Here is a 27,426-nt window from a genome sequence, read left to right on the forward strand (position 1 = left end):
AATCACTAGCCTATTGAAGAAAATCTCTAAATACACCAGAACATCATTAAAACCTGGTGATTTTTTTCCTTATTGTGTGTATTATTCAGCACTACACCTTAGTACCTAACTGAATGAGAGTGTGGGGAAACAGGCTCCGAAGTAAAGCTGAATTTCTTAACCCAGGTTAGACAGAATAACCCCTGGTCTTGCTTCAAGAAATATGTGCGGGGATCTTTTCAGTAGGCTTGGCACAACTTCTAGAAAAAAAAAACACTAAAAAAGAAGTAGTGAAAAATTGCGTATTTTACAGGAGCAAGGGTATTTCAGTCCCTCTTGATCAAGTTTTCCTGGGTTTAATTTGCAGCGTTTTATTCAATCTCATTTACTACACATTGTTATCTATTTACTTTTTATTATAATAACTATTTTATTTTTATTTCTGCTTTTATTTTTATTAAAAGTAATACTTTTAATTTAAATAAAAAAAATATTTATAGAAATATAATAAAAGTATACTTTTATTATAAATTTTTTATTTAATAAAGTCACAATTTTTATTTTTATTAATTACTATTTACATAGTTATTTACTTTTCTTTATACACATAGTTAAGAGTAGAGTCATAAACGTACTCATTTTCCTCACAACTTTTATAAGATCCTTAATAAGAAAGTAATTAACATACAAAAATGTCGGTAAAACCAAGGTTGTACAATGGAACTAACACGGCTTATCTCTAGTGCCCCTAGAAAAAATTTTCCTCACAGTACATATTTCTCAGCCAGGTCAACAAAATAAACTGTTCACCCCTTGATTTCAGTCTTTATTCTTTTTAGTTTGGCTAGAACTTAAAAGATCCTTTTCTTAAAATTTTCAAAAGCAGGTAGTCGACTGATAAAATATGGTGGAATTTTATTTAAAATCATATAAATATACAACTTGGAATTTACATCCTTGTAAATAACAACATGAAACTCAAACAGAGGGGAGAGCCGATGGGGGTTTGAACATCGCACTTATTTCTTCAATTGTTTTGTTCTTTGTTTCTGGTACGCGGTGGACTGTGAAACAAATGAACACGGCCAACAGAACACCAAATATGACAAATACATATGGACCAAGCAGTTGCTAAAAAGAAAACAAGACATAAGTTACTATGACAAATTTACATTATGTTTCTCGTGGAGCTGTAATGTGTAGAAGTGGAGCTATATAGTAGAACACTTTAATTAGCAGATAGTCATCCAAAAGAGTTAAATTACTAAAAAGTACACGAGTAAACTACAGTAAAAGAGTTAGCTATAAGTTGAAGTAAAGAGCACTAAAACGAATAAAGTGCAAGTCCCAGATGTTGTTAGCTGCCCAGAAATAGTAGCGTTCAGGGTAAAAAAAAAATGCAAATAAGATAATATGCAGAATAAGGTTATTGGCTTTTGTGACTCTAATTTATTGGCTCTTTGTTAAATGATCTGAAATATTTTGGTTAGATTTACAGTTTCGATTTTAGGAATCTGAAATTCAAACCATAGTTTGACCTAATGTTAAACTGATGCATCATAGTATTATCAATAGGGTGAGATCATATTTAATTTTCAATATCTGGCCAAGACTAGGAGCCTTAGCAACTTTGCTGTTGTAACTTTTCGGCAAGCAGCTAGGATCCAGAGTTGCTTCCGTCCAGATTTGATGCAAAAATATATAAGAGGTTTTGACATAATGTCAACATTTTATGTCTCTAGCATTGCTTGTAAGGCGATATGGAAGCTTGAAATGACTTTGCAAGCCTCACCGTTGACTGACCATTGCATTTTTATGATTTGACTGTTAGTTTAACTGAGAGACAGTAGACATGTACGTCTGTTTTGTGGCCAAATGGCTAAAATGATAATTGCTTTCAGCGAAATTTTAGTGATTTCATACCTTGTGTACTAGAAAAAATTTTTGGGGCCTCCCCTTTCCTGAACTTGAAAAATTGAATTCTGCTCCATTTAATAACAAAAAAAAATTCAAACTTTGAGGATGTAGGTTTCATTGAAATTATATATAAATTGAAAAATTAAACATATATTAAATTAAGTTAAATTATTGAATTAAATATAAATTAAAAGTTAAACGATACATATAGCGTTAACGACCAAACAAACATTAACGACATAAAACGTTAAATAGTTTTTCTTCCGATTTGAATTGAAAATCAAGTATTTTGTAGTAGGTTGCATCAAGACATGGCTAATTGTAGAAAAAGAAAAGCCAAGACAGATAGTCCAAGTAATTGAGAGGTAAATGTTTAAATGGCTGCACGGGTAAATGGTGGGAGTAAGTATGCCTCTCTTATTGGTTTGTTGACTCAAGGCAAGCCTGCCTAGAGTCTCAATCAGGTTGACCAAGAATTTAAAATTGACATAGGACCGTTAGATTGCCTGGAATGAGAGACAAACAAGGCATGCCTGCTTTCTTAAGAAGGTTGACCAAGAATTTAGAATTGATATAGAACCATTAATTTTCTTGAAATAACAGGCAAACAATCGTTTAAAGCCATCTTCATCTTCCAAATACTACCTATTTGTTGCCTAAGCTTAGCCCCGCGTTCTTAGAAAATTTCAATTTTTCACAAATTGTTAAAATTTTTGTGTCACTTGCCCGAGACTCTAGGCGATGGGTGAACCCAAATATTGTCCCAAATTCCTCTCAATTTACAACTTGTTCATGGATGCCCATCGGCTCCAATCACTTTCCAAATAGTATCTATTCATTGCCTCAGCTCAGTCCAGCAATTTGAGCATATTTCAACTTTTTTCAAGTCTTGGGTCACTTGCCTAAGACTCTGGGTAGGTGGGCGCCTCCAAAAATTGTCCTAAATTCCTCTCTCCTCTTAGAACTTATTCACGGATGCCTAAAACCGTGAATGGTTATACCGTTTCCCTAGCAGTAACCTTGCGAAAAGAGTTTTGCTAATAAATAAAGCCCAGATAGTGAGACCCCAATGCCGAAAACGTCCAAATTTTGTCTAATAATTCATTAAAAAATGGCATCCTGAACCCCTGATGATAATTCACAGAACTTATATGAGGGGGTCACTATGCATTGAAAATAGTGAAAAATGAAATTTGCTCAGAATGCTGGACTGAGGCAATGAATAGATGCTATTTAGTAAGTGATTGGAGACGACGGGCAACCCCTCCCCGCTTATCCTGAAGAGAGAAGCTTGAATGCTAAGCCTTGGACATGGGCTAGACTGGGATCCCATATGAAAATGAAAAAAATATTGTCGGTATATGTTTACCGCAATATTGTTGGTATATGTTTACCGCCTGAGCAACGGTCTAACCATCCAAGGCTTTAGGCATCCGTGAACAAGTGCAGGAGCAACAGAGGAAATTTGGACAGAAATTCGGAAACTCGGGTGCCGGCTTTTATTTTTCTGTTGTTTATTCGGATATGTCAAAGCCCTACAAGACCACAAATCAATTATAATTCAATTATCCAGACCGCGAAATCAATTACAAATACTGGCCAGCGAACTGAATTTTTTTTATAATAAACAATATATGAAAACCCTACAAGGTAACGCATTCCCTAAAGTGATTAACATAAACATAATAATATAGTTGACCATACCGGTTGGATATTTTGACTAAGAATTTGATGGTTTTGAAACTTAAGTTGAGGTATCTCTGCTATGCTTTCAGTTATAATTTATTCAATTCCAAAGGATGTTAAATTTTCCAAAAGGATATTCCTAAAGGATGTTAAAACAAAATTAAAAAACTCTTTTCATTGTGCATAGGAAAAGCTGGATGGCGATGATGATTTTTCTCTTTGAATAATTAATCCACATTTGATTGAAACTAAAACGATTAAGTTAAAAACATTTGGTGGAAATAATATCGGAATTTACACAAACACTCGTCAAAATAATCATGCAGCAGATCAGTAATTGAAAAGGCTGGCGTATTTCGGAGAAAGTAGGAAGACTTTGTTCCGGAGGGGGGGGGATTATTTTGCCCACCCTTCTTCTGATTAAGTAATCAGAAGAAAGGTCTAAAAAGCTTTACAGTATAACACCAAATAAACGCAGCGTTTAGGCTTAAATAGGTAATCTTGCATTCTATGCTTGACCAAGTTTAAATATTCCACTATGCGCTCCTTACATACAATAGACTCATAGACTCATAGACTCATTTATTTATAAACAACTATCGTAGCCGTGGCCGAAGCCCCGACTAAATGGCGCTGTTTAGTACATTGCATAAAACTGGACACTGGCGGTTTAAATAACTGACAAAAAAAGGCACGAAAGAAGTGCTGTGACGGGTTGTTCGACACTTTGGCGGCACTAGTTGATTTTTATGGCGGGTGTTGGCGGTGATAGGTGCAGGTGGGGGAAGCAACGAACGGTGTTTCTGGGACGAAAGAAGGGACTGCCCAAAATTGCACATTAACTGTAAGCGCCTATCACGCAACGTTGGCAGTCGTAAGGTACTAAGGGCAGCCTCATAAGAGTTGTATTTCGGGCCTAGTATCACTTTCACTGCCCGTTTTTGAATGGCTTCCAGATCTTCACTTAGGTATTCAATATTATGAGCCTGAGGGCCCCACACAGGACACGCATATTCAAGGATTGGGCGCACATACGTGACGTAAACCGTCTTCAGCTGACTTTGTGAGAAACCCAGTCGGCGCAAGGTAATTAGCGACTGTAATGCGTAACTACCTTTTTTCACCAGACCGGCGATGTGCGCGCTAAATGAACAGTCGTCACTGAAAGTAACCCCGAGAATCACTGAGGTTGAGGTAGTAGGGTACCAAGGAACCGGGCATGAGAGGTCACGCTTAAGCGGATTAAACCTCATGACTTTTGTTTTATTCATATTAAGCTGGAGGTCATTAATGCTACACGCCTCGAGAAAGGAGTTCCTGATCTCACTGCTGAACTGGGGATACACGTCTGACTTTTCAGCAAGATATTTCAGAAGTAGGGAGAGATCGTCCACGTATTTGAATCTGTCTTCAAACTCGAGGATAATGTAGTTAATTACCGCTAAAAACAAAAGAGCTGCCAGCTTAGGGCCTTGTGGTGCGCCACACGTTAGTTCAGCCCACTCAGAGTTTAAGTCACTAGGGAAGAGAGCATAGACACACTGACAGCGGTTACGCAGGAAGTCAACAACTAAGAGCAAAATATGCTTCCTAGCGCCCATCTTTTTGAGGTTATTTGCTGCTGTATAGTGGCGGATCAAGTCAAAAGCCTTACGATAGTCGACTAAAAGCAGGTCAACGAGGCTACTGATACAAATGAACTAAGTAACGCGAAAAAACATTCAGAAGATTTACGCTTGTCAAAATTATTCAAAACCACAGCATAGAGACTTGATATATAGAAATCCCGTTCCTTTTTTTGACATATTTCTTTATTACTGCATGTTCACAAATTAATTTTTACTATATATTTTCCCAGTAGCAATCCCAACTATTTGAATAGTTTATTCAGTGTATTAAGAGTGCCCTTTTTTTCTGTGCACAGCCTTGCAAGTTCCATACCGTATGTTGTACGGCATCAGGAATGTGGCTCCAGTATTTTTATTGGCGGGTGGGGGGGGGGGCAAGAGGGGTCTCTATCTGTAGAGTCAAGGGGCCTGGGTTATACATAATATATATTTTTCTCCAAATTATAGGGGGACAACTGCCCCCCTCGGCCCCCCCTAAGCGACGCCACTGCTATTCATTGTAGTTAATAGAAATTTACTTACTGCAAGAGGCAAAAATCCGATACCAATGAAGAAATTTGCCGTCCAGTTCACAGTAACTGAAATAGATGAAGCGAGTGGTCTGGCAGATTGATTGAATAGTTCAGTTACTAAAAACCAAGGAATGGAACCTGGACCAGTGGCGAAAGCAACAACAAATCCAATTACTAGGACAATGCTGATATACGGAATCCAAGGGGCCATATCCTGGAATGAAAAATATGATTACAATAGAGAAAAACTTCAGTAATAGCTCAAGATGATGTCTAGTTTTTTTGTTAGGAAGATAAACTATTGGCATGATTTGACTTATTAACAATATAAAACAACGCATACTCATATTCCAGTACTCTCGGCCAATATGGGATTTGCTATAAACAGGATGGATCTCATTTCCAGGAAATGAGTTAAAAAAGATTTCAGTTAGAAATATCCTTCCTTTTAGATTTAAAATCTTTTAAGTAGAGCTGACATATTTTGGGATTACCTTTCCCAAAAGGGCGTAGTCTTTTGTACGTTAATCTTCAGATTTATTATTACAGTGACAGCTACAAAATTTATTTATTTCGCAAACATTTTCACCTAACAAGGCCCATACTAAATTTATTCTACGACTAATACTACTTACCCAGCAACTACTACGACTACTACAACCAAAGCTGAGGGTATTAAGGTGAAGGTCTCAGGGAGTGATTAGGCTGATGTTGAATTAAATCAAATACGTTATTAAAATTCAAATTAAAATTGTATTTGTTCACTCACAACTTCCATTGCTTTTTACTGTCTTGCTTAGGACAAAGTCCACCAAAATACATCCATATATACGGGGGAGAATTACAATTCTGCTCGAACACATATCCTTCACCAAATAAGCTACTGTAGTCACTTTCTACTTTATCCGCAGCGTCATTAGTAAAAGCCCTATTTCGATGTCTCTTTTACAACGCTCTGTGCCTAACACCCCTAACTCTGTTCCTGTTCTGTCTCTAAAACCTTCACGAAATAAACCCTCCTTTACGTCCATATTGTCAGGAATCGAAAGAAAACCATACGAGGTAGATCCCATTTTTTAGGTTATTTACGCTCCTCGCACTTTCATATTTGAAAACAAGTTATATTAAATCATATCTAGATATATACTTAAATTTTAATTTTATTGTTTTCTTTCTGCGAACGAAAATTCAATTATTTTCTTTTCTTTCTCAATTTTATTATTTTCTTACCGAGAGCCAAGCTATGAAACAGGCTCACCTAATAAACCAATGCATAATACACTTTTTTTTATTTAAAGACAGCAATCAATACCAAGGTAAAATACAGAAAAAAAACAAGGCTCGTGGTTAAATGGTAATTTTGAATTGATGAAGTAATAAAACACAGTTAATGCATATGAGAAAAAAATTATGAGTTTTCAATAAATATCCCTGAAAAAATAGAAAAAATAGAACTAATTTAAATTGTAATTTTGAAGGACATACACGCAATTAGAATTAATGCAAATAAATCTTCTTCCACTTAAAAATTAGACTAAAGAACTACTGTACCCCTTGCTAACGATTCTAATCAACCCTTACGGGACTTAGTGGTTCTACTAGAAAGTGGAACAGTAAGAAACTTTTACATATTTATGGGGGGAAAATCTTTAGGATTTTTGTATAGCTTTTCGTAATGACGAGACAGAACCCTTAAACCCATGACTGTTCAATTTATATGATCACAGGAAGGGTGTGTGAAAGCACAGGATGGTTGACCTTCAACCCTCCATTGCACTTCCTGGCTGAAGGGCCAAGAAACGGAGATCGGCACTGCCGGTAGGGACTGTAAAGTCTAATGCCGTATTCTTTACCTTACCTTTACTTTAAGCATGGACAAAAATGAAGACTAAATTACCTTGATGGCTAAAAATCCAGTGAGAAGTATAACAACAACCAACATTCCACAAAGACCGGCTAGCTGCAGCGTTTTTCGTCCAGCCTTTTCAATCAATACCATAGAGACAAAGGTCATAAGGACGTTCATAACACCCATACCAAGTGTGGCATATTGAGAGGTAACGGTGCTTAAGCCGGCATCCTCAAATATGGCAGTCGAGAAAAACATTACCTAAAAAGGAAAAGTCAATTAGTATTTTAATTCAATAAAATAGTCATTAAAAGTTGAATTAATACCTACACCAATTATTTGACTTTTTTTTTGCTAATTCTACACTATTCCCAATTGAAGCATATGTATTACTTTTAGAACCAAATGCTCGTGGCCAAGATCGGAAAAGTATCTGAAATTCTCTTCTGACTGAAATTAGGGGTCCACTCCCCAAGTTGAACCTACAGGATCGTTTGGTTCAATTTTTCTGCAGGTTGTTTGTTCTCCTGTAAAGTTATATCTTTGAATTAAAAGCACTGAGTTAAATATTTTCAATATTAATTATTATATAAAAATATAGATTTATAATGCAACGAATGTCTTTATTTTTGAATTAAATACTAATTATTGATTTTTTCTCGTGAACGCTGATACCGAAATATCACATTGACTTCAACTTTGGGAGTAAAGTTAATCACAGAGATCAGAGGTCTTGGTGATTGATTTGAAGCTGATCATTCCTTAGTGGCTCAAAGTGATCAAATCTGATTCTTAACCACCAGAAAGGTTTGATTTGATTCAGTATTCCAAAATCCTTAACCCGTCAGATTTGAATATATTAGCTCTACCCATATTGGTTTCTGTTGCAAAATACATTTGCCTACCTCACACAATTATGCCCAAGAAACTTTTTTGACATCAGTCCAGATGATTCAGAGAAGAGCATGTAGGGCAGATTTTTTCTGCCTTTTGTCGAAGCACATCTACTCAGTATCTTATGAGGAATTTTCATTATTGTCAAAAAAACAAAAGACATAGACTACCTCCACAGGGAAACTTCCAGAATTGATTTTACCTGTTGAGGTTCACATAAATGCTAACACTCCATTATTTTAAACTCAAATGATATAAATGAAAAATACTAAATAAATAAAAAATGACATAAATAAAATATTACTTAAAATATTTATATATAAAACTAAAATAGACTAACACAAAATATATAATATACAATTACTTACATTTACAATTTCTTACATTTGTAAATGTAAGCAGTTGTATATTATATATTACATGTTCTATACATTCCAAACTTTAGAATAGAAAAGGCCTGATAATAGAAAGACCAGAGAAGTGTCATTATCATCTAAAATGGCAATACGTTACAAAAGTCTTGTTTTCTGAAATTTTTACCTTCACCACAAAATGAAACTCTGTTTTCAAAGTAAATACAGTTGTTGATTGAATACTAAACCAATAAAAAAATAATTAAAAAGCCCAGATGAATTCTATCAACTCGGAATTTTTTCAGGCACTAGTAACTTGGGTTACTACTTGGGTAGTAACTTGGGTATCTCTTAGCTAACCTGCTCAATGCAGTAACCCTCCCCCATATTGTACATCGCCCCATTTTGGAAAATATTTACAAAATCTGAAAAGTCAAAAATCCGTTCGCTGTTTTCCGTTTTGTAAAATATTCACTACGTCTACCACATTGGCACAGAAATTCCCCTATAGTTAAAAAATACAAAATTGCAGACCCAGAAAGTTATCTCTCGAGTTATTGGAAAATACAATAGAAAAGTAGCTGGTCATGAGCTAGGCCCACTTCTAGTGCAATAACTTCCTCTGTTGTACCTTTAGAAAAACAGATCCTTAAGTAATTTTGAGAGGCTCCTCTTAATTGTATATTCTGTGTATTGCAGATATTAAAAGAATGGGCCATCTGACCCTTCTCAAGTTTATATAAAGCAATAACATATTTATATGCTATATTCAAGGCCGTATCCAGGGGAGTTTAGGGGATATACCCCGCCCCCTGATATGTTTGTCTGACTCGTAAAAATATAATTTGACACATCTTTTAAAGTTTATTTTTTATAACCCTTCCACGGAAAAATTATTTTGTAATCCCCCCTCCAAAAAAAATCCTGGATACGACCCTGACTATACTGTCCATATAGCAAGCTATATGGACAATATGCTCCCTTTATGATTTCTGTCATTAGATGATTAAGTTACCTTAACATTTTTGTAGAAATAGACCTAGCGAAGCTCCTTGGGCCGGCAAAAATTTTAGCCTCCTTCATTTAACAAAAATTAATTTTAGTTCCATCTAGTACTTACAGCATTAATGCCAGAAAACTGTTGCGCCAATTGCATCATAACAGCAATAATCAGTGGTGACCTTAAACTTGGATTCGTCCACATTTCTCTCAAACCGGTCCCAGTAGTTGCTTTCTGGCTTTCGCATTCGGCAGTCATCTCGGTCATCTCGTCTTTGACATCGACCGTACCTCTCAGCCAAGTCAACGCTAGAAGAAAATTGAATTTAGAATGTTTTCCTATCGACTTATTTTATTTATCAAACAGTTCGTGGCAACGAACTGTAAGTAAGGAGCGACCCTAAAAACTCTAAAACAGGGAATTTTGACACTAACAGATACATCAGAAGAATCAAATTTTTACACTGATTTCAAATATATTAAGTTTCATCAAGTTTTTTCTTACCGATCAAAAGTTACGCGCCTGAGAATATTTGCCTTATTTTCGAAAAAAAAGAGGAAAACACCCCCTAAAAGTCAGAGAACCTTAATGAAAATCACACCAGACTCAGCGTATCAGAGAACCCTACTGTAGAGGTTTCAAGCTCTGCAAAAATGTGGAATTTTGTATTTTTTTGCCAGAAGAAAGATCACGGATGCGTGTTTGTTTATTTTTTTTTCCACGGGTGATCGTATCAACCCAGTGGTCCTTGAATGTTGTGGGAGGGCTCATTCAAACGGAAAATGAAAGTTGTAGTGCTCTTTATAAGTGACCAAAAAATGGAGGGCAACTAGGTCCCCTCCGACGCTCATTTTTCCCCCAAAATTACGCAATCTAAATTTTGAGAAAGCCATTTTGTTCAACAGGGTCGAAAAATATGGTAAATGTGTCTTTAAGGATGATCTAATCGCCCACAGTCCCTGGGGGAAGGGCTGCAAGCTATGGTCTTTGCCCAATGTTTAAATATAGTATTTGTTATTGGGAAGTATATAGTCTTTTTCAGGGGGAAATTTATTCCGGTAGTGGGGGGGGGTCGGGGGTTACGTGAGGGGATCTTTCCATGGAGGAAACGTTCACGGGGGAAGGGACATTGATATGAAGGGGGTACCGGATTTCCCAGCATTATTTAAAAAAGACCTGAAATTAATTAAAGAAACAAGCTCTTCAACTGAAAGTAAGGAGCAACATCAAAACTTAAAACGAACAGAAGTTATTACGTATATGATTGGGTTTACCCCCTAGTCAATGCTTCGTTCTTTACGCTAAAGGTTTTTTAGTATTTTCATCAGAGCTATTTATTATAATTAAAGGCCTTTGTGATTAAGGGGTCATTCTTAAAGAAATGGAGGAAAATTTGAACTATAGTGTAAAGAGCGAGGTATTGACTAGAGGGCGAACCCCTTAATATATGTAATAAAAATATACGAATACAGAAGTTCGTTACTTAAGTTAATTCGTAAGTTACGAATATTTATTACTAAATAAAACGTTCATAAATATAATTAAACAACTTTTGAGAAAGCAATTTAGCCAAAAAAAAAAGTAAAATTAATATGAAATTTTATTTAAATTACTGATGTACGGTGAGCCAAAATCAAAACCTGCATTAATTCAAAATCGTTCAGAAATTAAATGAAAAAACAAGTTTTGTTTAACTGAAAGTAAGGAGCGACATTAACGAACAAAAAATATTCCGTATATGAAAGGGGATGTCCCCTCCTCAACGCCTAACTCTTTACGCTAAGGTTTGACTCTTTCTCACAACTCTTTTTTTTAAGACAATAAAAACTTTGGCGTAGAGCGAGACGTTAGGGAGGGGACAGCCCCTTTCATATTTGGAATAATTTCGATTTGTTTTAAGTTTTAATGTCGCTCCTTACTTTCAGTTAAAAAAAACTGGTTTTATTATTTAATACAAATTAAATTTAGTAGGTTAAGCCTCGGAAGATCAAGTACAAAAGCACTTCGAAGCATCAACTACTGTCAAAGGATGCACTTTGAAAAAGATATATTTTCAAAGTTGTTCTGAATGAATTTGGAAATTTTCTTGTTTAATTTTGGCTTTTAAATTGTTCCTTCTTAAACATAGAAGCCTTGGATACTCGGTGGTTCTAAGCAAATTATGAAGACGACATAGCAGGTTAAACCTTTTATAATGTTAATATTTTTAAGGAAACCTCAACACCAGTAGTTGAGCTTTCAGGTCAACTTTTTCACTGCCCTGAAGGCTATTCAAGCTTTTTTCTGTGACGATCACTCTCCACCGTTCTTCGAACATGCGTGACACTTGTCATAGGTCGCATGCTGTAAATTAGTTCACCTCAAGTGCCCCCAAAAATTAACCTTTTTTCTGACGATTAACCGAGGATTGGCACTGAAAATCCCTTTACTGATATTTTCCAGTCCTCTATTTCTGAACAAAAAGAGAGATAGTTTTTGTTCAGGTAAGACTGATGCGTCTCTATCTTCCCCAGGGTGATGGTAACAAACCAGTGAATGTAAAATGTAGGGAAAATGAAAATGCAGGAAAAACGGTACTATATCTAAGGGAGTCCCAATTTTTCTATGGGGCACCGTAGCGTATGGATACTATCATACATATGCTGAAGAATATAACATTTTTTACAATTATTTTAAAAATATCCGCATAAACGACAGCTAGTTTTTACCTATAAGATGCAAATGATTGTAACACTTAGATTCAGGGGGAAATTCTGATTCTATTTTTGACACGTTGAATTAAATATTTTCAATTAAAATTTTTAGAAATAAAAATATGTGTTTTATAAATAATACTCTCCAGTTTTAAATAACCAGAAAGTAATCGCTGAAACATTTACTCCTTAAAATCTTATTTTAAAGCTACTCTCAAGATTTCATGGGTAAATATGGTGTCAAAGTCCTAAAAGTACATTTTACACAAAGTCCCCCGTTAATACACAACGGAAACTACCAAGCTCCATTACAGGGGAGGCTGTTTCCCAATAACTGGTCTTAACGAGACCCAGTATAAAAATAAAACATCTGAAAATTCATGTTTGTTCTCTTGGTATGTCTCCAACCTAACATATACACGTACTTAAATTATTACATGACAGCTGTTTCATTACATTATAAGTACATATTAACAGTAGTGAAAAGTCATGTACTCTCCATTAAACATTTTTGACCCACATCAATCTAGACCTCTCTTCATGACTCCCCCTTTCGCGCAGACACAATGTTGTAGAGCGAGTTTTCACAAATTTTTAGTGCATTACAATGGAATTATGGGACACTTATTTCTGTTGCGCAGCCGGATTTCCGTTTCAAAGTGCTTTAATCTGTATCATTTTTGAAGAAATTTATCCCTACTGTTCATAAAAAAGCAATTTCACAAAAAAAAATTCACAAAAACAAAACTATTTGTGAAATAAATTTCACAAAAACAAAATTAGCTGCTCTGCCTTTTCACTATAATCTCCACATCATACCGCACCTCTTTAGTCGATCCGAATCTATGATATTGGTTTTTGTGTTGTGCAAGGCAATGAAAATAAAACCTGTTCTTACTTTAAATATTTTCTATCATAAGGTTTAGTTTCAAATATTTCTCTTTAAAAAACAAAATTAATTTTACTTGCTTCATTTAAGTTGTATCATCTCAATAGTTCAGTTTAAAAAAAATTGAGTTCTACCTTTTTGAGCTTCCTGAACTCGTCCCTTGGTGATAAGGATATATTTGGGTGACTCGGGACAAAGCATTAGCGCAGGAGTTTGATAGAGGACAGGTACGGCGGTGAATGCTAAAAGATATGGCCAAAGTACTTCAGTACCCATGATATTCTCCATTCCCAAGATTTGAGATATCAAGATTGAAATTGTTAGGACTAGTTGATACACAGTTCCAACCTAGAAAAATAAATTAACAATGAGAAAAATCTAAACAATGAGAATATATGACCGAAATAAATGAGACCACACAGAGCAAATAAATTAAAAAAAAAACAGCCAATTAAATTTATACAAGATTTCTTTATTTTGTCCTTACTGACGATGTAAGACCGAAAAATAGATAGTGGTAAATAGGCATTAATAAAGAACCTCAGGCAAATGACCTTCCAATATGTTATTGCTATTAAATTAGAAATCAGCTCTACTTATATTGTAGTAATCCAGTGCTTGAGATAATAGTTCTTTAATTGAAATTAAATTAAAAAAAAAAATTTTTTTCAACTGAAAATAAGGAGCAACATCAAAACTAAAAAAAAACAGAAATCACCACACTAAGCACTATAAGCTAGCACGCACGTAATAGGGGGTGCAAGAGGATTTTGGGCTCCTATCTAAAATCTTGATTTGTTTTTTGAACGAAGACTTATTGAAGTATTTTGGGATGCTATTACGCTAATTATATTTCAATTTTATATTTGTGGCCCTATTTCTTGCAATTGAGCTGCCGAAAGCTTGTGCCGAAGCTAGTGGAATGACCAGCTTGAGTCTCCTTTCCCCAAAATATGTTTTTGGCTCCTACATTATCTTTATCATTATCTACGTTATCTCTGACAAATTAGAAGTCCTTATTTGAGACCATTAGTGAAATTTTACAGAAGATAAGCCCCTTATTCTGTTGGTACCCCCTCAATTATTTTGGTAGCCACCCACTTCTGAACAAATCCTGGACACGACCCTAACCGAGGGCTGGCTCACTTTCAAACTCGGTTGTTGTGGTGTGTAAGAAAGATTAAGCGATGCTCTGACATGTATAACAGGCGGCAAGTAACCTATTAGAATTAGGTCAGTTGTTTGCCTTTGATCCCAAGCAAATTCAGTTTTCCTTTTTTGCATTCAAGTCCAGTCGACATTGTCCGTCATGAGTCAACCCAAAAATCTTGATCATCTCTTAGTTATACGGCTATCTACCTCAGTTCTACCCTAGGATGGATGGATGATAGACATAACCCAACAAGTGAAAATGACATCATTACAATCCTGAAAAAGGCTTATGCCAGCTTTGCCTCTCACTCAGACTACCTGTCTTAGCTTTGTCTCAAATTGACCAATGGCTTGATGGCAACTTGATTTTAATTCAAAAATCAACGTGGCAAGAAGTTTCGGCAGTAAGAAATTTTACAGATGGTTAGCCCCTTACTCTGTTGGTACCCCCTCAATTATTTTGATAGCCACCCACTTCTGAACAAAATCCTGGACGCAACCCTGACCGAGGGTTGTCTCACTTTCAGTAGGATTAGGTTACTTATTCGCCTGTGATTCCAAGCAAATTCTGTTTTCCCTTTTTGCATTCAAGTCCAATCGACATTGTTCGTCATGAGTCAACCCAAAATCTTGACCATCTCTTAGTTATATGGCTATCTACCTTAGTTCTACCTTAGGATGAATGGATGATATATAAAATCTAACAACAAATGAAAATGACATCATTTTTTTTACAATCCTGAAAAAGGCTTATGCCAGATTTGCCTCTCCCTCAGACTACCTGTCTTAGCTGTGTCTCCAATTGACCATTGGCTTGATGGCAACTTGATTTTAATTCAAAAATCAACGTGGCAAGCTTGGTCCTTCCAATGAATTTTCTGTCCCTCCTCTTAGTGTTTTTTTTTCTGTCCCTCCTCTTTTCTGTTCTCCTATTCTCTGTCCCTCCTCTTTTCTGTTCTCATATTCTCTGTCCCTTCTCTTACTGTTCTTATTGTCATTTTGTAGGTAGGAAATACTTGCTAAACTAGTTGAAGTAAAATTATTTAATGCTAAAGGTATTTGTTATTAAATCTATTTGTAAATATCAGCCTAAATCTATTAGCCTACTACAGTTATTTACTATTATAAATATTAATACTACGACCATTTGGTAGCAATCACAGGCAGTAATTAGGTAACACTAATTACCTAAGCTATTTCATGTTTAGCGTAAATGTATTTATAGCTACACCTACCATTGATTTATTATTAAATATTCAACTCGTCCATCCCAGGATTTACTATAACAGGGAAACCTGGCCCCTAAAAACATCTCAAACGCCTACGGATCGTTTAATTTGAATTTTTCATACAAAAAATGAATATAGCTTCTGAGCAGATCTTAAACATTTCTCAAACCATCTCTGTTTTCAAAAGATCAGTTTCTTGCAACAAATAATTAAACAAATAATAAATAAATGCTGTTCAGCTAAATAAAACATATACAATTATATTAAATGAAAAAAGTTTTTCTTAAATAAAAGTAAGGAGTAATATTAAATTTTATAACAATTCAAAGCCATCTCCAAAGGTTTGGAATATAATGGGGATTTGTTCATCCTCAATTCCCGCTGTTTTGATTCCTCCCAATCCCAGCTGTTCTAATTCTTCCCCAATCCCCGCTGGTTACACTGAAGCCTTTTAGTGCTTTAAAACATATTCTTATTTTAATTCAACGACCGTTGTGTTTGAGTGGCCATTAAGCAATTAAGATAAGAGTGGATTCTTCAGCGTAAACAAGAAGGGATTGAGGAGGGGGATTTTCCTTATATAAGGAATACTTCATTTTTTGTGTTTCAAGTTTCAATGTTGCGCTTTACTTTAATTATAAAACTTTCAATTCATTTTTATTTAAACTGTTTTTCAAAAGATGGCCATGTTTAGGTCTACCTATCTTACACATCATTGTATATACCCTTATGAAAAATTAAGCAAATCAGCTTAGTTAAATGATACAAAATAAGCCACCTTCATTCAGCCTTAGTTTAAATAAAAGTATGAACTTAGAGCGTGTTCCCGGTCCAAAATGCAATTTAATTCGTACTTACTTTAAATTTAATACGAAGTGTCTGCGAACCTGGAACGGTTCATTAACTAATGGTTCTCTTCCGGCGAAACTTTTAAACGCAAACGCAAAATGGGCTCATATTCCACATACTCATTAGTTTGGTCATTTGCCTTGACTTGACTTTAGTCATTTGCCTTCATTTTTCCCACTTTTATGATGAATGTACAGAAGTCAATTCAGTAAATACGCTAGTTAACCGTATTTACAAAAATGTAATACAAAATTGAATACGAATTTAATTTTCGATCGTTCCAGCTGTTAATTCGCTCTCACCTTGAACGAAATATTAAATTTTTACTAAATATAATTAACTTATTTTAGTTAATTATTTTAATTAACTTATTATTAATATAATAATTAATTTTAATTTTTTATTAACTATTATTAACTTTTCGTCGGACCGGGAGCACAACCTTAGTTTAAATTGTATGAGCTTAGTTTAAATAAAACATGAACTCCTACCCCCTCCTCACACACACACAATACTTCCTATATTTATTTGAAGGCTTATGAACCACCCCTCCATCAGATTAGCCGAAGCCCAATTATACGTTACTTAACTCACTTTCATGAAAAATCAAGTGAATCAAGTAAATCTTGCATGAAGATATATATCTTGCATAAAGATATATTATTTTATATGGACGACTTAACTACTTATGAACGAATACGTCACCACACGGTTTTACTTTCTTAGCAACTAGAAAGCTCTAAACACTGTTTTTAGTACTTTTAAACCGATTACCTATTATTGGACTTTAACCAATGGCAGCCTGGTCCTCTTTGAAGCAAAATTGTTGTTCTCTGCCACAAAACTACGGAAAAACCCCTTTCCACTTTCTGCAGAAAACGCCAATTAATAGTAAAAAGTTTTGACTGAAGTCACCCTTATTTAACCTAGACCAGTTCTCCCTACCTGAATAGTGCACATTCAAGTCATAAAAGTGATTTTTTTTAGTCTTTATCCTTTTATTGGAAAAATACTTATTATTTTTGTTAACTATTTTTAACATTTCATGGAAAGGTATTTTTTTTAGTTTCCACACTTACACTAGAAAAGGGCTCTAAAACCTATTAGTTTTGTTTGAATGAGCCCTCTCTCTATCTCCTAGGGCTAGCAATAAGATATGGTCACCTCTAGAGGGAAAAAAATAACAAAAAACACGCATCTAGGATCTTTCCTCTGGAGGAAAAAGTAAAATTCGACATTTTTTTAGATAAAAGCTTCAAATATATGCAGTAAGGTTCTGATGTACTGAATCTAATGATTGAATTTCTATTAAGAACCCCTGCATGCTTGATTTCGATTCCGCTAAATTGGGCAATTGGGCAGTTTTGATAATCGGGCAAATTTTTTCAGGCTCTTAGCTTTGATGGGTATAATTAAAATTCATTATTTTTTTATTTCCGGAAGCAGCATCGAAATCCAATTCTTTTGATGTATTAAGTGTTCTAAGAATATCTTTTTCTAAGGTATTGGTTACTACTGGCCCGAGCTCCCTACTTAACGTTTGCTACCCCCGAAGTGTTTACAGTCCACTCCTGATTGCTTGGGATAATGGCGCAGGAGAGAAAAAAGCAGAAGAAACCAAACTACAGCTGAAAGAAAAAGTAACCAATAATAAATGTATTGGCGTTAAAAATCCTTTTTGAGGGAGTTTTATTGATTTACTTTTTGGAGGAGTTTTACTCCTGATTTTTAAAAGAAAGAATAACAGTTATATCATTTTGTTCCTAAGAGCAGTGGTTTTTCCTGAACAACATTATACCTTATACCCCTGGAACCAAACAAAAGTTATTTTATTTTGCCTGTGCGTAAAGAGGTAAAACTCAGTAAAGGGGAGGAGTATTTCCGTCAATTAGTTCTGAATTCCTCTTGAACACCAAACACCAAAACATACACCAGAAATATACACCAAAGGTTTACTATCAATTTTAGTTAATAAAGCAGAAGTGTCTTACCGCCCCTCGGAGATTCACTGGAGATATCTCACTGAGGTACATTGGTGCCAGTCCGGCGTTGAGCCCACAATTAATTCCAATAAATATTCTTCCAGCAATAAGCATTTCATATGATTTGGCATAGTATGCAAAACCTTCGAGAAGGGCGCCAACTATAGCAAATATATTATTTGCAATAAGGCCACCTTTCCTGAAAAACAAATGAAATGACATTGAAATGACGCTTGAAATGGCATTTCATGACATTGATGACATTGAAATGACACTGCACTGAGAACAAAGGTATTGAGTGGTTTTTCATCTGCTGTGTTTTCTTATTAATAAATATCATTATTAAAATTTTCTTAAACCACATTGACGTGGCATAATATAAAGAAAGAAAAACGAGCAAAAATGGGGTTTTTAAATGTCAAATGAAAATACTGACAAAACACAACAAACCGATATTTCGAGGGGACAAGCACCTCTCTTCTTCAGCGCGAAGCGAAAAAATTTATTCAATGAGAGTGCCGAAGAGAAATAAGAGTAGTTTGCTTTGTTTTGAGTGAATGAATGTTTTTCTTTAATTTCTCAGTTAGTATCCGTCGATGGCGGTTCAAGTTTTGTTTTTTTTTTGCAAATCGCGGATATTGGTGAATAACCTAACTTGTATGGTTGTTAGGTATTTGGTTTTAATTCTTATAATTGTTGGCTTTTATTGAATTTAATTCATCTTTTAAACTTTTGGGTTTTTTCATTGGTTTTTTGTTGTTTTGTTGCTTTTTTTTTCACATTGACTTTCCGCGTTTTATTTTGATGGTTTTTCTTCGGCACTCTCATTGAATATATTTCTTCGTTCCGCGCTGAAGAACAGAGGCGTTTGTCCCCTCGGAATATTCGCTTTGTTATGTTTTGTCAGTATTTTCATTTGGCCTTTAAAAACCCAATTTTTGCCTCTTTTTCTCTCTTTATATTTAATACTTGTGTAGAAGGTTTACATTGAGATCAGTGGCGATTCTAGACCTGGGCAGGGGGGCAGCTACCCCTCCAGTTTTTCTGACATCTAATATTAAATACTATTTATTTTATGTGTTCACACTTCTTTGGTATACTTTGCCCCCCCCTGATTATTAGACCTAAGAACACTATTACGTTTGAGTATCCCCCCCCAAGCGAAAGCAATTATATAGGCAGACAGTCTAATATCTTTTAACGTAAGATAATGTCTTTAGCAAAAAGCTGAAACTTTAAAAAATAAATTAGTACAGCCCAGATTCTTGTCCAGAATTTTTATCCGGGGAGGAGAGGATGGGTCCAGGATAATGTTTTACAAAAAAATATCATCCAAATGCTGTTCATATGTATTTTCGTTACGTTTTTACAAGAGGGACAAATACTTTGGGGGAGGTTCAAACCCCCTGGAAACGGCCTTGGCATTGCCTATTAAAATTTTCTGGGATATCTGGCAACTTGAAATTAATTCTACTTTATTTTTCATAGACGAACATTTCCAAAATATTCATATTTTTCATTGGTGTTGCATTACATTAGAACTTGCACCTTTTTTCATGTTCAACAACTCCATCCTTGTATCAATCAAATATAGTCCCAAGTAGGTCTCTGTTAGGGGTGACTTAGAACTTTAAAAATAAATTAGTACAGCCCAGATCATGTCCAGAATTTTTATTCGGGGAGGAGGGGGTGGGTTCCGGATGATGGTTTACAAAACAAAAAAAATTAAACGTATCAAAATGTTGTTTATATGCATTTTTGTTACGTTTTTACAAGAGGGACATAAACTATTATAGAGTTTCAGGGGTTAAATAATGGAAGAGGCACATTTTTAAGTCAGAGGCCAATTTTTCTTAACTTCAGAAAATACTTTATTGACATGATTATGAAGGATAAAAAAAAATAAGAAAATTCATCTTTATCTCTAGTAGAAATTTTCTTTTTTGGCAGGGAATCTCCAACCTTTAAGGTCAATCGAGCCAACCTTATGGAGATAATTGTCCTCCCTGCAAACTTGAAGATCGCATTGTTATTAGAAAATCTCGTATAATTTCTTATGAATCCTATAAATACGTGTTAATTGGCTATTTTCGGAAACGTTCCAAACCCTAAAAAATATGTCTAAAGCCAAATTGAATATTATCTTTTCCCATACAGAGTTTAAAATGTACTAAATGCCAAGTATTAGGCGAATTAGGAAATATTGTGATTATTTTTTAGATTTATCCTTATGAAGATCAAACGCACGATTTTCTTACCTGCCAAACTTTTCAGCGAAGAATCCTGTTAAAGATCCACCAATCATTCCTCCAATGCAATACACAGAAACTGCTACAGACCAAATCCATGTTATACTCGCTTCTGTTGGTACCACTGTATAATCAGATCGAGCGTAATCAGTGAAATTAATCCATTGTTGTATTAACTGAAAGAAGAATATATATTGTCAAACCTTGTTTTATTGCTAGGGTACGAGAATCTCTCCCCAAAAGAACGAGAATCATCCCTCACCATGGCCGTATCCGGGGTGATATGGGGTTTGAATCTACCCCCAAAATTTTTGTCCGACACATAAAACATAACAAAAATGAATATAAATCAATTTTTGATGCATTTTTTTAAGTTTTTTTTCTGACACCCTCCCACCCCAAAGAAAAATCCTAGATACGTTCGTGTCTCTCACTCTCAATATTTAGGCAAGAACACGAGATGAAAACACTAAAGTGCAAGATGACCACGTCATCAGAGAGAAATGATATGTACCATTGCTTTTTTCTCAAAGAGAGCGGTAATTTTTTTTTTTTTTTAATGTTTATTGTAAGTTCGTTTGCTATAAAAAAGGATTTGAAACCGCACTGACATTCTAGCTCTTTCACAAACCATTTTTGTTTTAGGATCCGTATGTCTTATCTGATTATTTCATTTTAACTTGTATTCGTTTTTGAATTTATAGTAATTTCTACTTTTTTGTAAGTTTTTGTTAAAAACACCTTTTTTTATAAATGAAAGTTAACGGTGACATTAAAACTTACAACAAAGAGAAATTATTCAGTAAATAAGGGTGGCTCATTCTGACAGCATGAGCAAGTTCAACAAATATAATTAATTAGTAATTGCAACTTAATTTTTACTGATTGTCTACTAAAATCTTTAAACATAAAGTTTAATTGTTTCAAGCAATGGATATTATTAAGCTTTTCCATTTGTTGGTTTTTTTCTTTATTTTTATTTTCATGAAATTATACATTACCCTGTCTACATGTCTTGTAAGTTACAAGCCTACCGTAAAAAGTAAATAAAACTGAGCTCATTTGCGGGCGTAGCCAAAAAACTAATAGAACAACTTATATAAACGTTCTGATGAAACCTTATTTCAAAAAGTTTATGATAAGCCAAAGAAAATACTTATTATATGTATGGTTAAGGGCAGTGGCGTCATTTGGGGTAGGGTTGCAAGTGGGGCAGCTGCCTACCCCAAATAATTTGGAGAGAAAAAATTGTTATATAGCCCATGCTCTTTGACTCTCCAGATGTGGGACCCCTCCCCCTAAATAGAAATGCTGAAGCTACATCCCTGGTTAAGGGCTCAAACACCAATACAAATTTCTACAAGAAAGAAGAAGACTTTGCTTAGATTAGGTAAAACAGAAATATTTTAGATGCAATGTCTGCTAATATCTAACATTGGAATTAACACTTACTTTTCCTGGCGCGTTAACAACACCAATATTGTAGCCATGTTGGAATCCAGATCCTATAGCAGCAGCACAAATGGCAAAAACCAAACGACCATTTAAACCCTGAAAAAAGTAAACATAAATTAAACAGAACCTAAATAATTTAGAAATTATGTGTATTGAAAAATTTTTAGATGAAATTCTTGGAGAATAAGTAAATCATAGACTATACTGCCATACACAACGATGAAGGTTACACTACCTTTCCAATATACGAAAATTAAAATAATGCTGAATTAACTTTTGCTGAAGCAAGATATAATGAAACCTTAGAGTGTCCCGGCTGTATGGTCAATATTCTTTCTCAGGTTGATGCCAAATGCGCAAGCCAAAAATTTAGCCGACAACCCTGGCCTAAAGGCTAGGACAAAAGGACTAAAAGATACTAAGGTTTAAATTTATAATTTGAGGGTGTTTTGCGAGACGCATACTAGGGGTTGAGCTGAAAATCAGTTTTAATTAGGGTAGTTTAAAGTGAAGTTTTGCCAAGTAACTAACACCTAATACCAAATATCTTTTGTGGATAAACTTTTGTGGATAACAAATATCTTTTATAATTTAGGCTATTCATTCAAATCGGCCAACTCTGAAACACAATCCCAGCTAACTAAGGTGCAAAATATCAACCACCTAATATCTTGCGTAGACCTTTCCCAGTATAACCTCGTTTGACCTACTCTTCATCACCGATAGACGTCCAGGACACGTTTCTGCAAAATTTTCATCGAGACCTGTTTTACGAAAGACCTTACACAAGAGTTTGAAACCAGCCTAAATTCCTTCCTCCCTGAATAGCTTACCTACTACAGATTTAACAGTTTTGTTTTCCTTTTTTTCCAACTATATTCAGTACTGTCAGTTTATGAAAATAAAGCGGCAGGGGATGTACTTTTCAAAATCTGAGAGGGTAATTTTTTTTTTCAACGAAAATGCCAAAGAAAGTATTTATCAAGTAAAATACCCAAGAGAGATATTTCTAAAATTAAAACCATCCCCGATTGACGCCCCTTGTTCTTATTTAAGTTTTGTTTCTTATTTGTCTGAGGCTTAATTATTATTTTACTGAAAGCTGTTGCAGCTTCCAAGAGTGTATTGTTTCCATTTCTTGATTGAATAATGCTTAACTGAATAATCTTTATTTTATTCTATTAATTAAAAAAAAATTCCACAAAATAAGTTTTTTAAAGGAAAGTAAAGAACTCCATTAAACCAAAAATGAGCAAAAATAAAATCAAATAATCTACCAAAGCTGGAACTAACAGAAATCAGCATCGATAAATAAATGAAACCCAAAATGAACAGAAATTACAATAAATAACCGAGTCAAACTCAAAACGAGCAGAAATTAGCATAAGTTGGGCTCAAAACCTCTATGCCTTTCCAAGGCCAGAACATAATTTGCACTTTACTGAATAAATATAAATGTTTTTACTTTTATAGCTGTAATAAATCAAATAATATTAACATTTTATTAATAAATATCAGTATATGTATATTAAACTGGCAATGCATATTTATTTGTATTTTTTCAGTAAAGTGCAAATTATGTTTCATTAAAAATACTATTGCTGCAAATACTTTTTTAGAACAAATGGTTTAACCAAAAAGCATATAACTTATAAGAGTGGAAACTAGCGCTAATGTTGACAGAAACCAACCCGTGGCCATCTAGGGTTTGACGATATTTTTGTTTTCAAGCTCTGTAATCGTATTTTCTGTCAGTATCTGAGATCAGGCACTTATTACTACACTAATTTTACTAGCTACACAAATTCAGTTAATTATTCTTAGTAATATACTGAAAAAATTCCAAAGTGTCGCCAAACGCTAGATAACCTCCCCCCCCCCCCCAAATGATTCGGTTCGTGCAAAAGACGCAAAAAGGCACGAAAGGCACTAACAGTCCCATTTTTGTTGCTATATTGCACTCATAGATGCTAGAATTTATATTTAAAAAACGTAAATGAGTACTAGTTTGTAAATGAGCCATTAAATATTTCTTTACGACGGTGTGGTAGTCTACTATTCTTTCTTGTGTTGCAATACTCTGTTGGTGAGCAGCCGCTTTTATAAAACTTAGTAAGGAGGCTGGGAGGGAAAATATACAGGAGGTGTGATTACAAACCTCTAATAAAGGGTTTTTTACCATAAGTATTACAATAGTACCTGAAATTTATTTCTAAGCTTTTCCACTTGAGGAAAGGCACCGAAAGTGTTTTTCAGTGCCAGATGAACCTTACAAATGGTAGAATTGATAAAAACCACCTAGAAATTGGGAATAGCTTTTGAATGAGCCATTACACATCTCTATAATTTCCTGGTATCCCACTAGTCCCAGCTTTTCCAATTGAGACACGACACCAAAAATACTGACAGATCCAGAAGGCCGGGGGGGGGGCGAGATTTTTTTGGTGCCTTCATTCCTTGTTATTTTCTTCCGTTTTTACTTATTTTTTAAAAATAAATGTGTAAATTTGGTCAGTTATGGTCAGTTAATGGCCCTTGTCACATTTGGTCCTCCCCCAACAATTTGCTCATTGGTGTCCTTGACACATTTGGTCCTCCCCCAAAATTTTGTTTATTGATGCCCTTGTCACAATGGGTCCTCCTCCAAAATTTTGATCATTGGCGCCCTTGTCCCATTTGGTCCTCCTCCGAAATTGTGCTTATTGGCGCCCTTGTTACATTTTGTTACATTTGGTCCTCCCCCAAAATTGTGCTTATTGCTGCCCTTGTCACATTTGGTCATCCCCAAAATTTAGCTTATTGGTGACCTTGTCTCATTCCCCCCTCCAAGATTTTTCTGTATATCTGTCCCTGACCAAGAGTGCCATTTGGCAGCTACAGACAGTTGAATCAAACAGTTCGTGGTAACGAACTGTATGTTAGGGGCGACCCGGCTCAGTAGTAACTGAAACTCTAGAAACCGGAATTTTGGTACCAATTGATATATCGAAAGAATTGTCTTATTGTGCTGATTTCAAATATAGAAGTTTCATAAAGTTTAGTTTCAACACATTAAAAGCTGCGAGCCTGAGAAAATTTGCCTGATTTTCGAAAAAAGGTGGAAACATCCCTAAAAGTCATAATCTTAATGAAAATTACATCGTCAGATTCAGCGTATTAGAAAAGCCTTATTTAAATTTTTCAAGCTTCTATATGCAAAAATGTGAAATTTTGTATTTTTTGCCAGAAGCAAGATCACGGATGCGTCTTTTTTTCTTTTTTTTTGTCTGTGTGTTTCCCAGGGGTGATCATATATCCAGCGGTCCTGGAATATCGTGAGACGGCTAATTTGAACTGAAATTAAAAGTTCTAGTGCCCTTTCTAAGTGACCAAAAAATTTGGAGGGCAACTAGGCCTTCTCCCCCACCAATTTTTCCCCAAAATCATTCGATCAAAATATTGGGATAGCATTTCGTTCATCATAGTTTGAAAGCCCCAATAACTATACCTTCGGATATGACATGAACCCCCCCCCCCCCCCGCAACACACAACCCCAGGGGAAAGGTTTTCAACTATTAGCTCATTGTTTACGCATAGTATTTGTTATTGGGATGTATGTATACATTTTCGGGTCGGGGGACGAATTTTCTGCTTGGGGTTTTTCCACGGGGAATTTTCTATGGGGAGGTAAGTTTCCAGGGGGTGGACTTGTCAGGGGAAATTATATACTGGGAAAATTTGACAGAATTCCTATACACAATTCTTCTTATGTCTTGCTTTCTCTTTTTCGTCTCAATTTTATATGTAGAGTAGTTAAGGGTAATTGTCCGGGGTAAATTTTCACCGGAATTGAATTGTCTAGCAGATATTTCCCTGGGGAGGGTGATTTCTCCTTGGAGGTTAGGCCAGACTTCCTTGCATTGTAAAAAAACGATCAGAAATTAAATAGACACCAAGTTTTTTTCAGGGTAAAGTAAGGAGCAGCATTAAAACTTAAAACGAACAGAAATTACTACGTATATGAAAGGGATAGCCCCCTCCTCAACACCTCGCTCTTTACTTTAAAGTTTGAATGTTGTCCCAATTCTTTAAGAACGACTCGTGAAACACAAGGATCGTTTAATTAGAAAAATAAAAAGCTTTTTCAAAAGTACTCAAAAACTTTAGCGTAAAGAGCGAGTTGTTGAGGAGGGGCAATCCCCTTCACATACGCAATAATTTTTGTTCGTTTTAGCTTTTAATGCTGTTCCTTACTTTCAGTTGAAAATTTTTTTTTATTTAATTTAAAAAATCACGTAGATATGAGCAATAGCTATAAAATGAGCCGTTAAGCATATCTCTACGATGCTGTGGCAGCTTGCTAGTCCTGCTAATGTTGCAGCAGCCTGCTGGTGAGCAGACGATTTATGAAACTTACTAAGGAGGTTGGAAGGGGTGATTTTTAAACTTCCAGTGAAGAGCTTAGGACACATAAATATTACAATGGTATCTGTTTTATACTTTCAAGCTTTTCAACTTTATAAATGGCATCTAAAGTGCCATTTTTAGTGCCACGCGGCACTTATTCAGAACCAAAACTAGGCAAATTTTAGATGTAGTCATTTAATAATATTAGTCGCAATTATTTAAGGTATGCTTAGCCATTCTTAATTGTAAAAGTATGAAGTAGATAAAAAAAAAACCAATTTTGCCCAACGACCCATCTTGGTATATTTATAACTGGAACAATGCTGAAATGCCATAAATTTTTGCAAATTGCTTTCTAAATTTCTATTTTTTTTTTTACTTTCAGTGAGGGATTTTATTTCAAATCTGAATCCCCTTATCAGTATTCCGTAAAGACAATTTAAATGGTATTGGAATAAGCAAAATAAGGAACATAAAAAAACAGAATACAAAATAATAGTATATCCAGTTTATTTTACAATTTAAAATCAGTTGTAATTTTCTTCTTACGCTAGATGAAATCTTTGCACTAATACAAACTTCAACGAAAAATGACCAAATCAAAAATATTTGCTTACTGGGGCCTTGTGTTCTGGTTCTCCTGACTCGGAACAAGGCATTCTTCTTATTTGATCACCCTAAACAACTTTCCGGAATGTAATGAACTAACGACTGAACTAACTT

At 35.0% G+C, this 27,426-nt stretch overlaps 1 protein-coding gene across 1 annotated transcript; it reads right to left on the bottom strand.

Moving 5' to 3' along the window:
• Positions 1-884: 884 nt before the first annotated feature.
• On the bottom strand, positions 885-27,426 carry LOC148945826 (solute carrier family 2, facilitated glucose transporter member 1-like). The gene is made up of 9 exons (XM_089098502.1): positions 27,321-27,426; positions 22,314-22,412; positions 20,871-21,037; positions 18,622-18,811; positions 13,535-13,748; positions 9,939-10,126; positions 7,620-7,832; positions 5,733-5,936; positions 885-1,110 (listed from the first exon to the last, which is right to left on the bottom strand). Exons 1-9 carry the CDS (start codon positions 27,360-27,362, stop codon positions 958-960), a joined length of 1,470 nt encoding a protein of 489 aa, XP_088954628.1. The 5' UTR covers positions 27,363-27,426; the 3' UTR covers positions 885-957.

Source organism: Artemia sp. Qi Xiang Cuo, chromosome 12 (genome assembly GCF_049724085.1).
Source record: "Artemia sp. Qi Xiang Cuo chromosome 12, ASM4972408v1, whole genome shotgun sequence".
In the NCBI taxonomy this organism is placed as follows: domain Eukaryota; kingdom Metazoa; phylum Arthropoda; class Branchiopoda; order Anostraca; family Artemiidae; genus Artemia; species Artemia sp. Qi Xiang Cuo.

Coding starts and splice junctions, on each gene's coding strand:
- LOC148945826 (XM_089098502.1), bottom strand. CDS start 27,362: ATGCCTTGTTCCGAGTCAGGAGAACCAGAACACAAGGCCCCA. Junction 10,127..13,534: donor AGTTCAGGAAGCTCAAAAAG/GTAGAACTCAAT, acceptor ATTTTCTTCTAG/CGTTGACTTGGCTGAGAGGT. Junction 5,937..7,619: donor CTGGATTTTTAGCCATCAAG/GTAATTTAGTCT, acceptor TTTTCATTCCAG/GATATGGCCCCTTGGATTCC.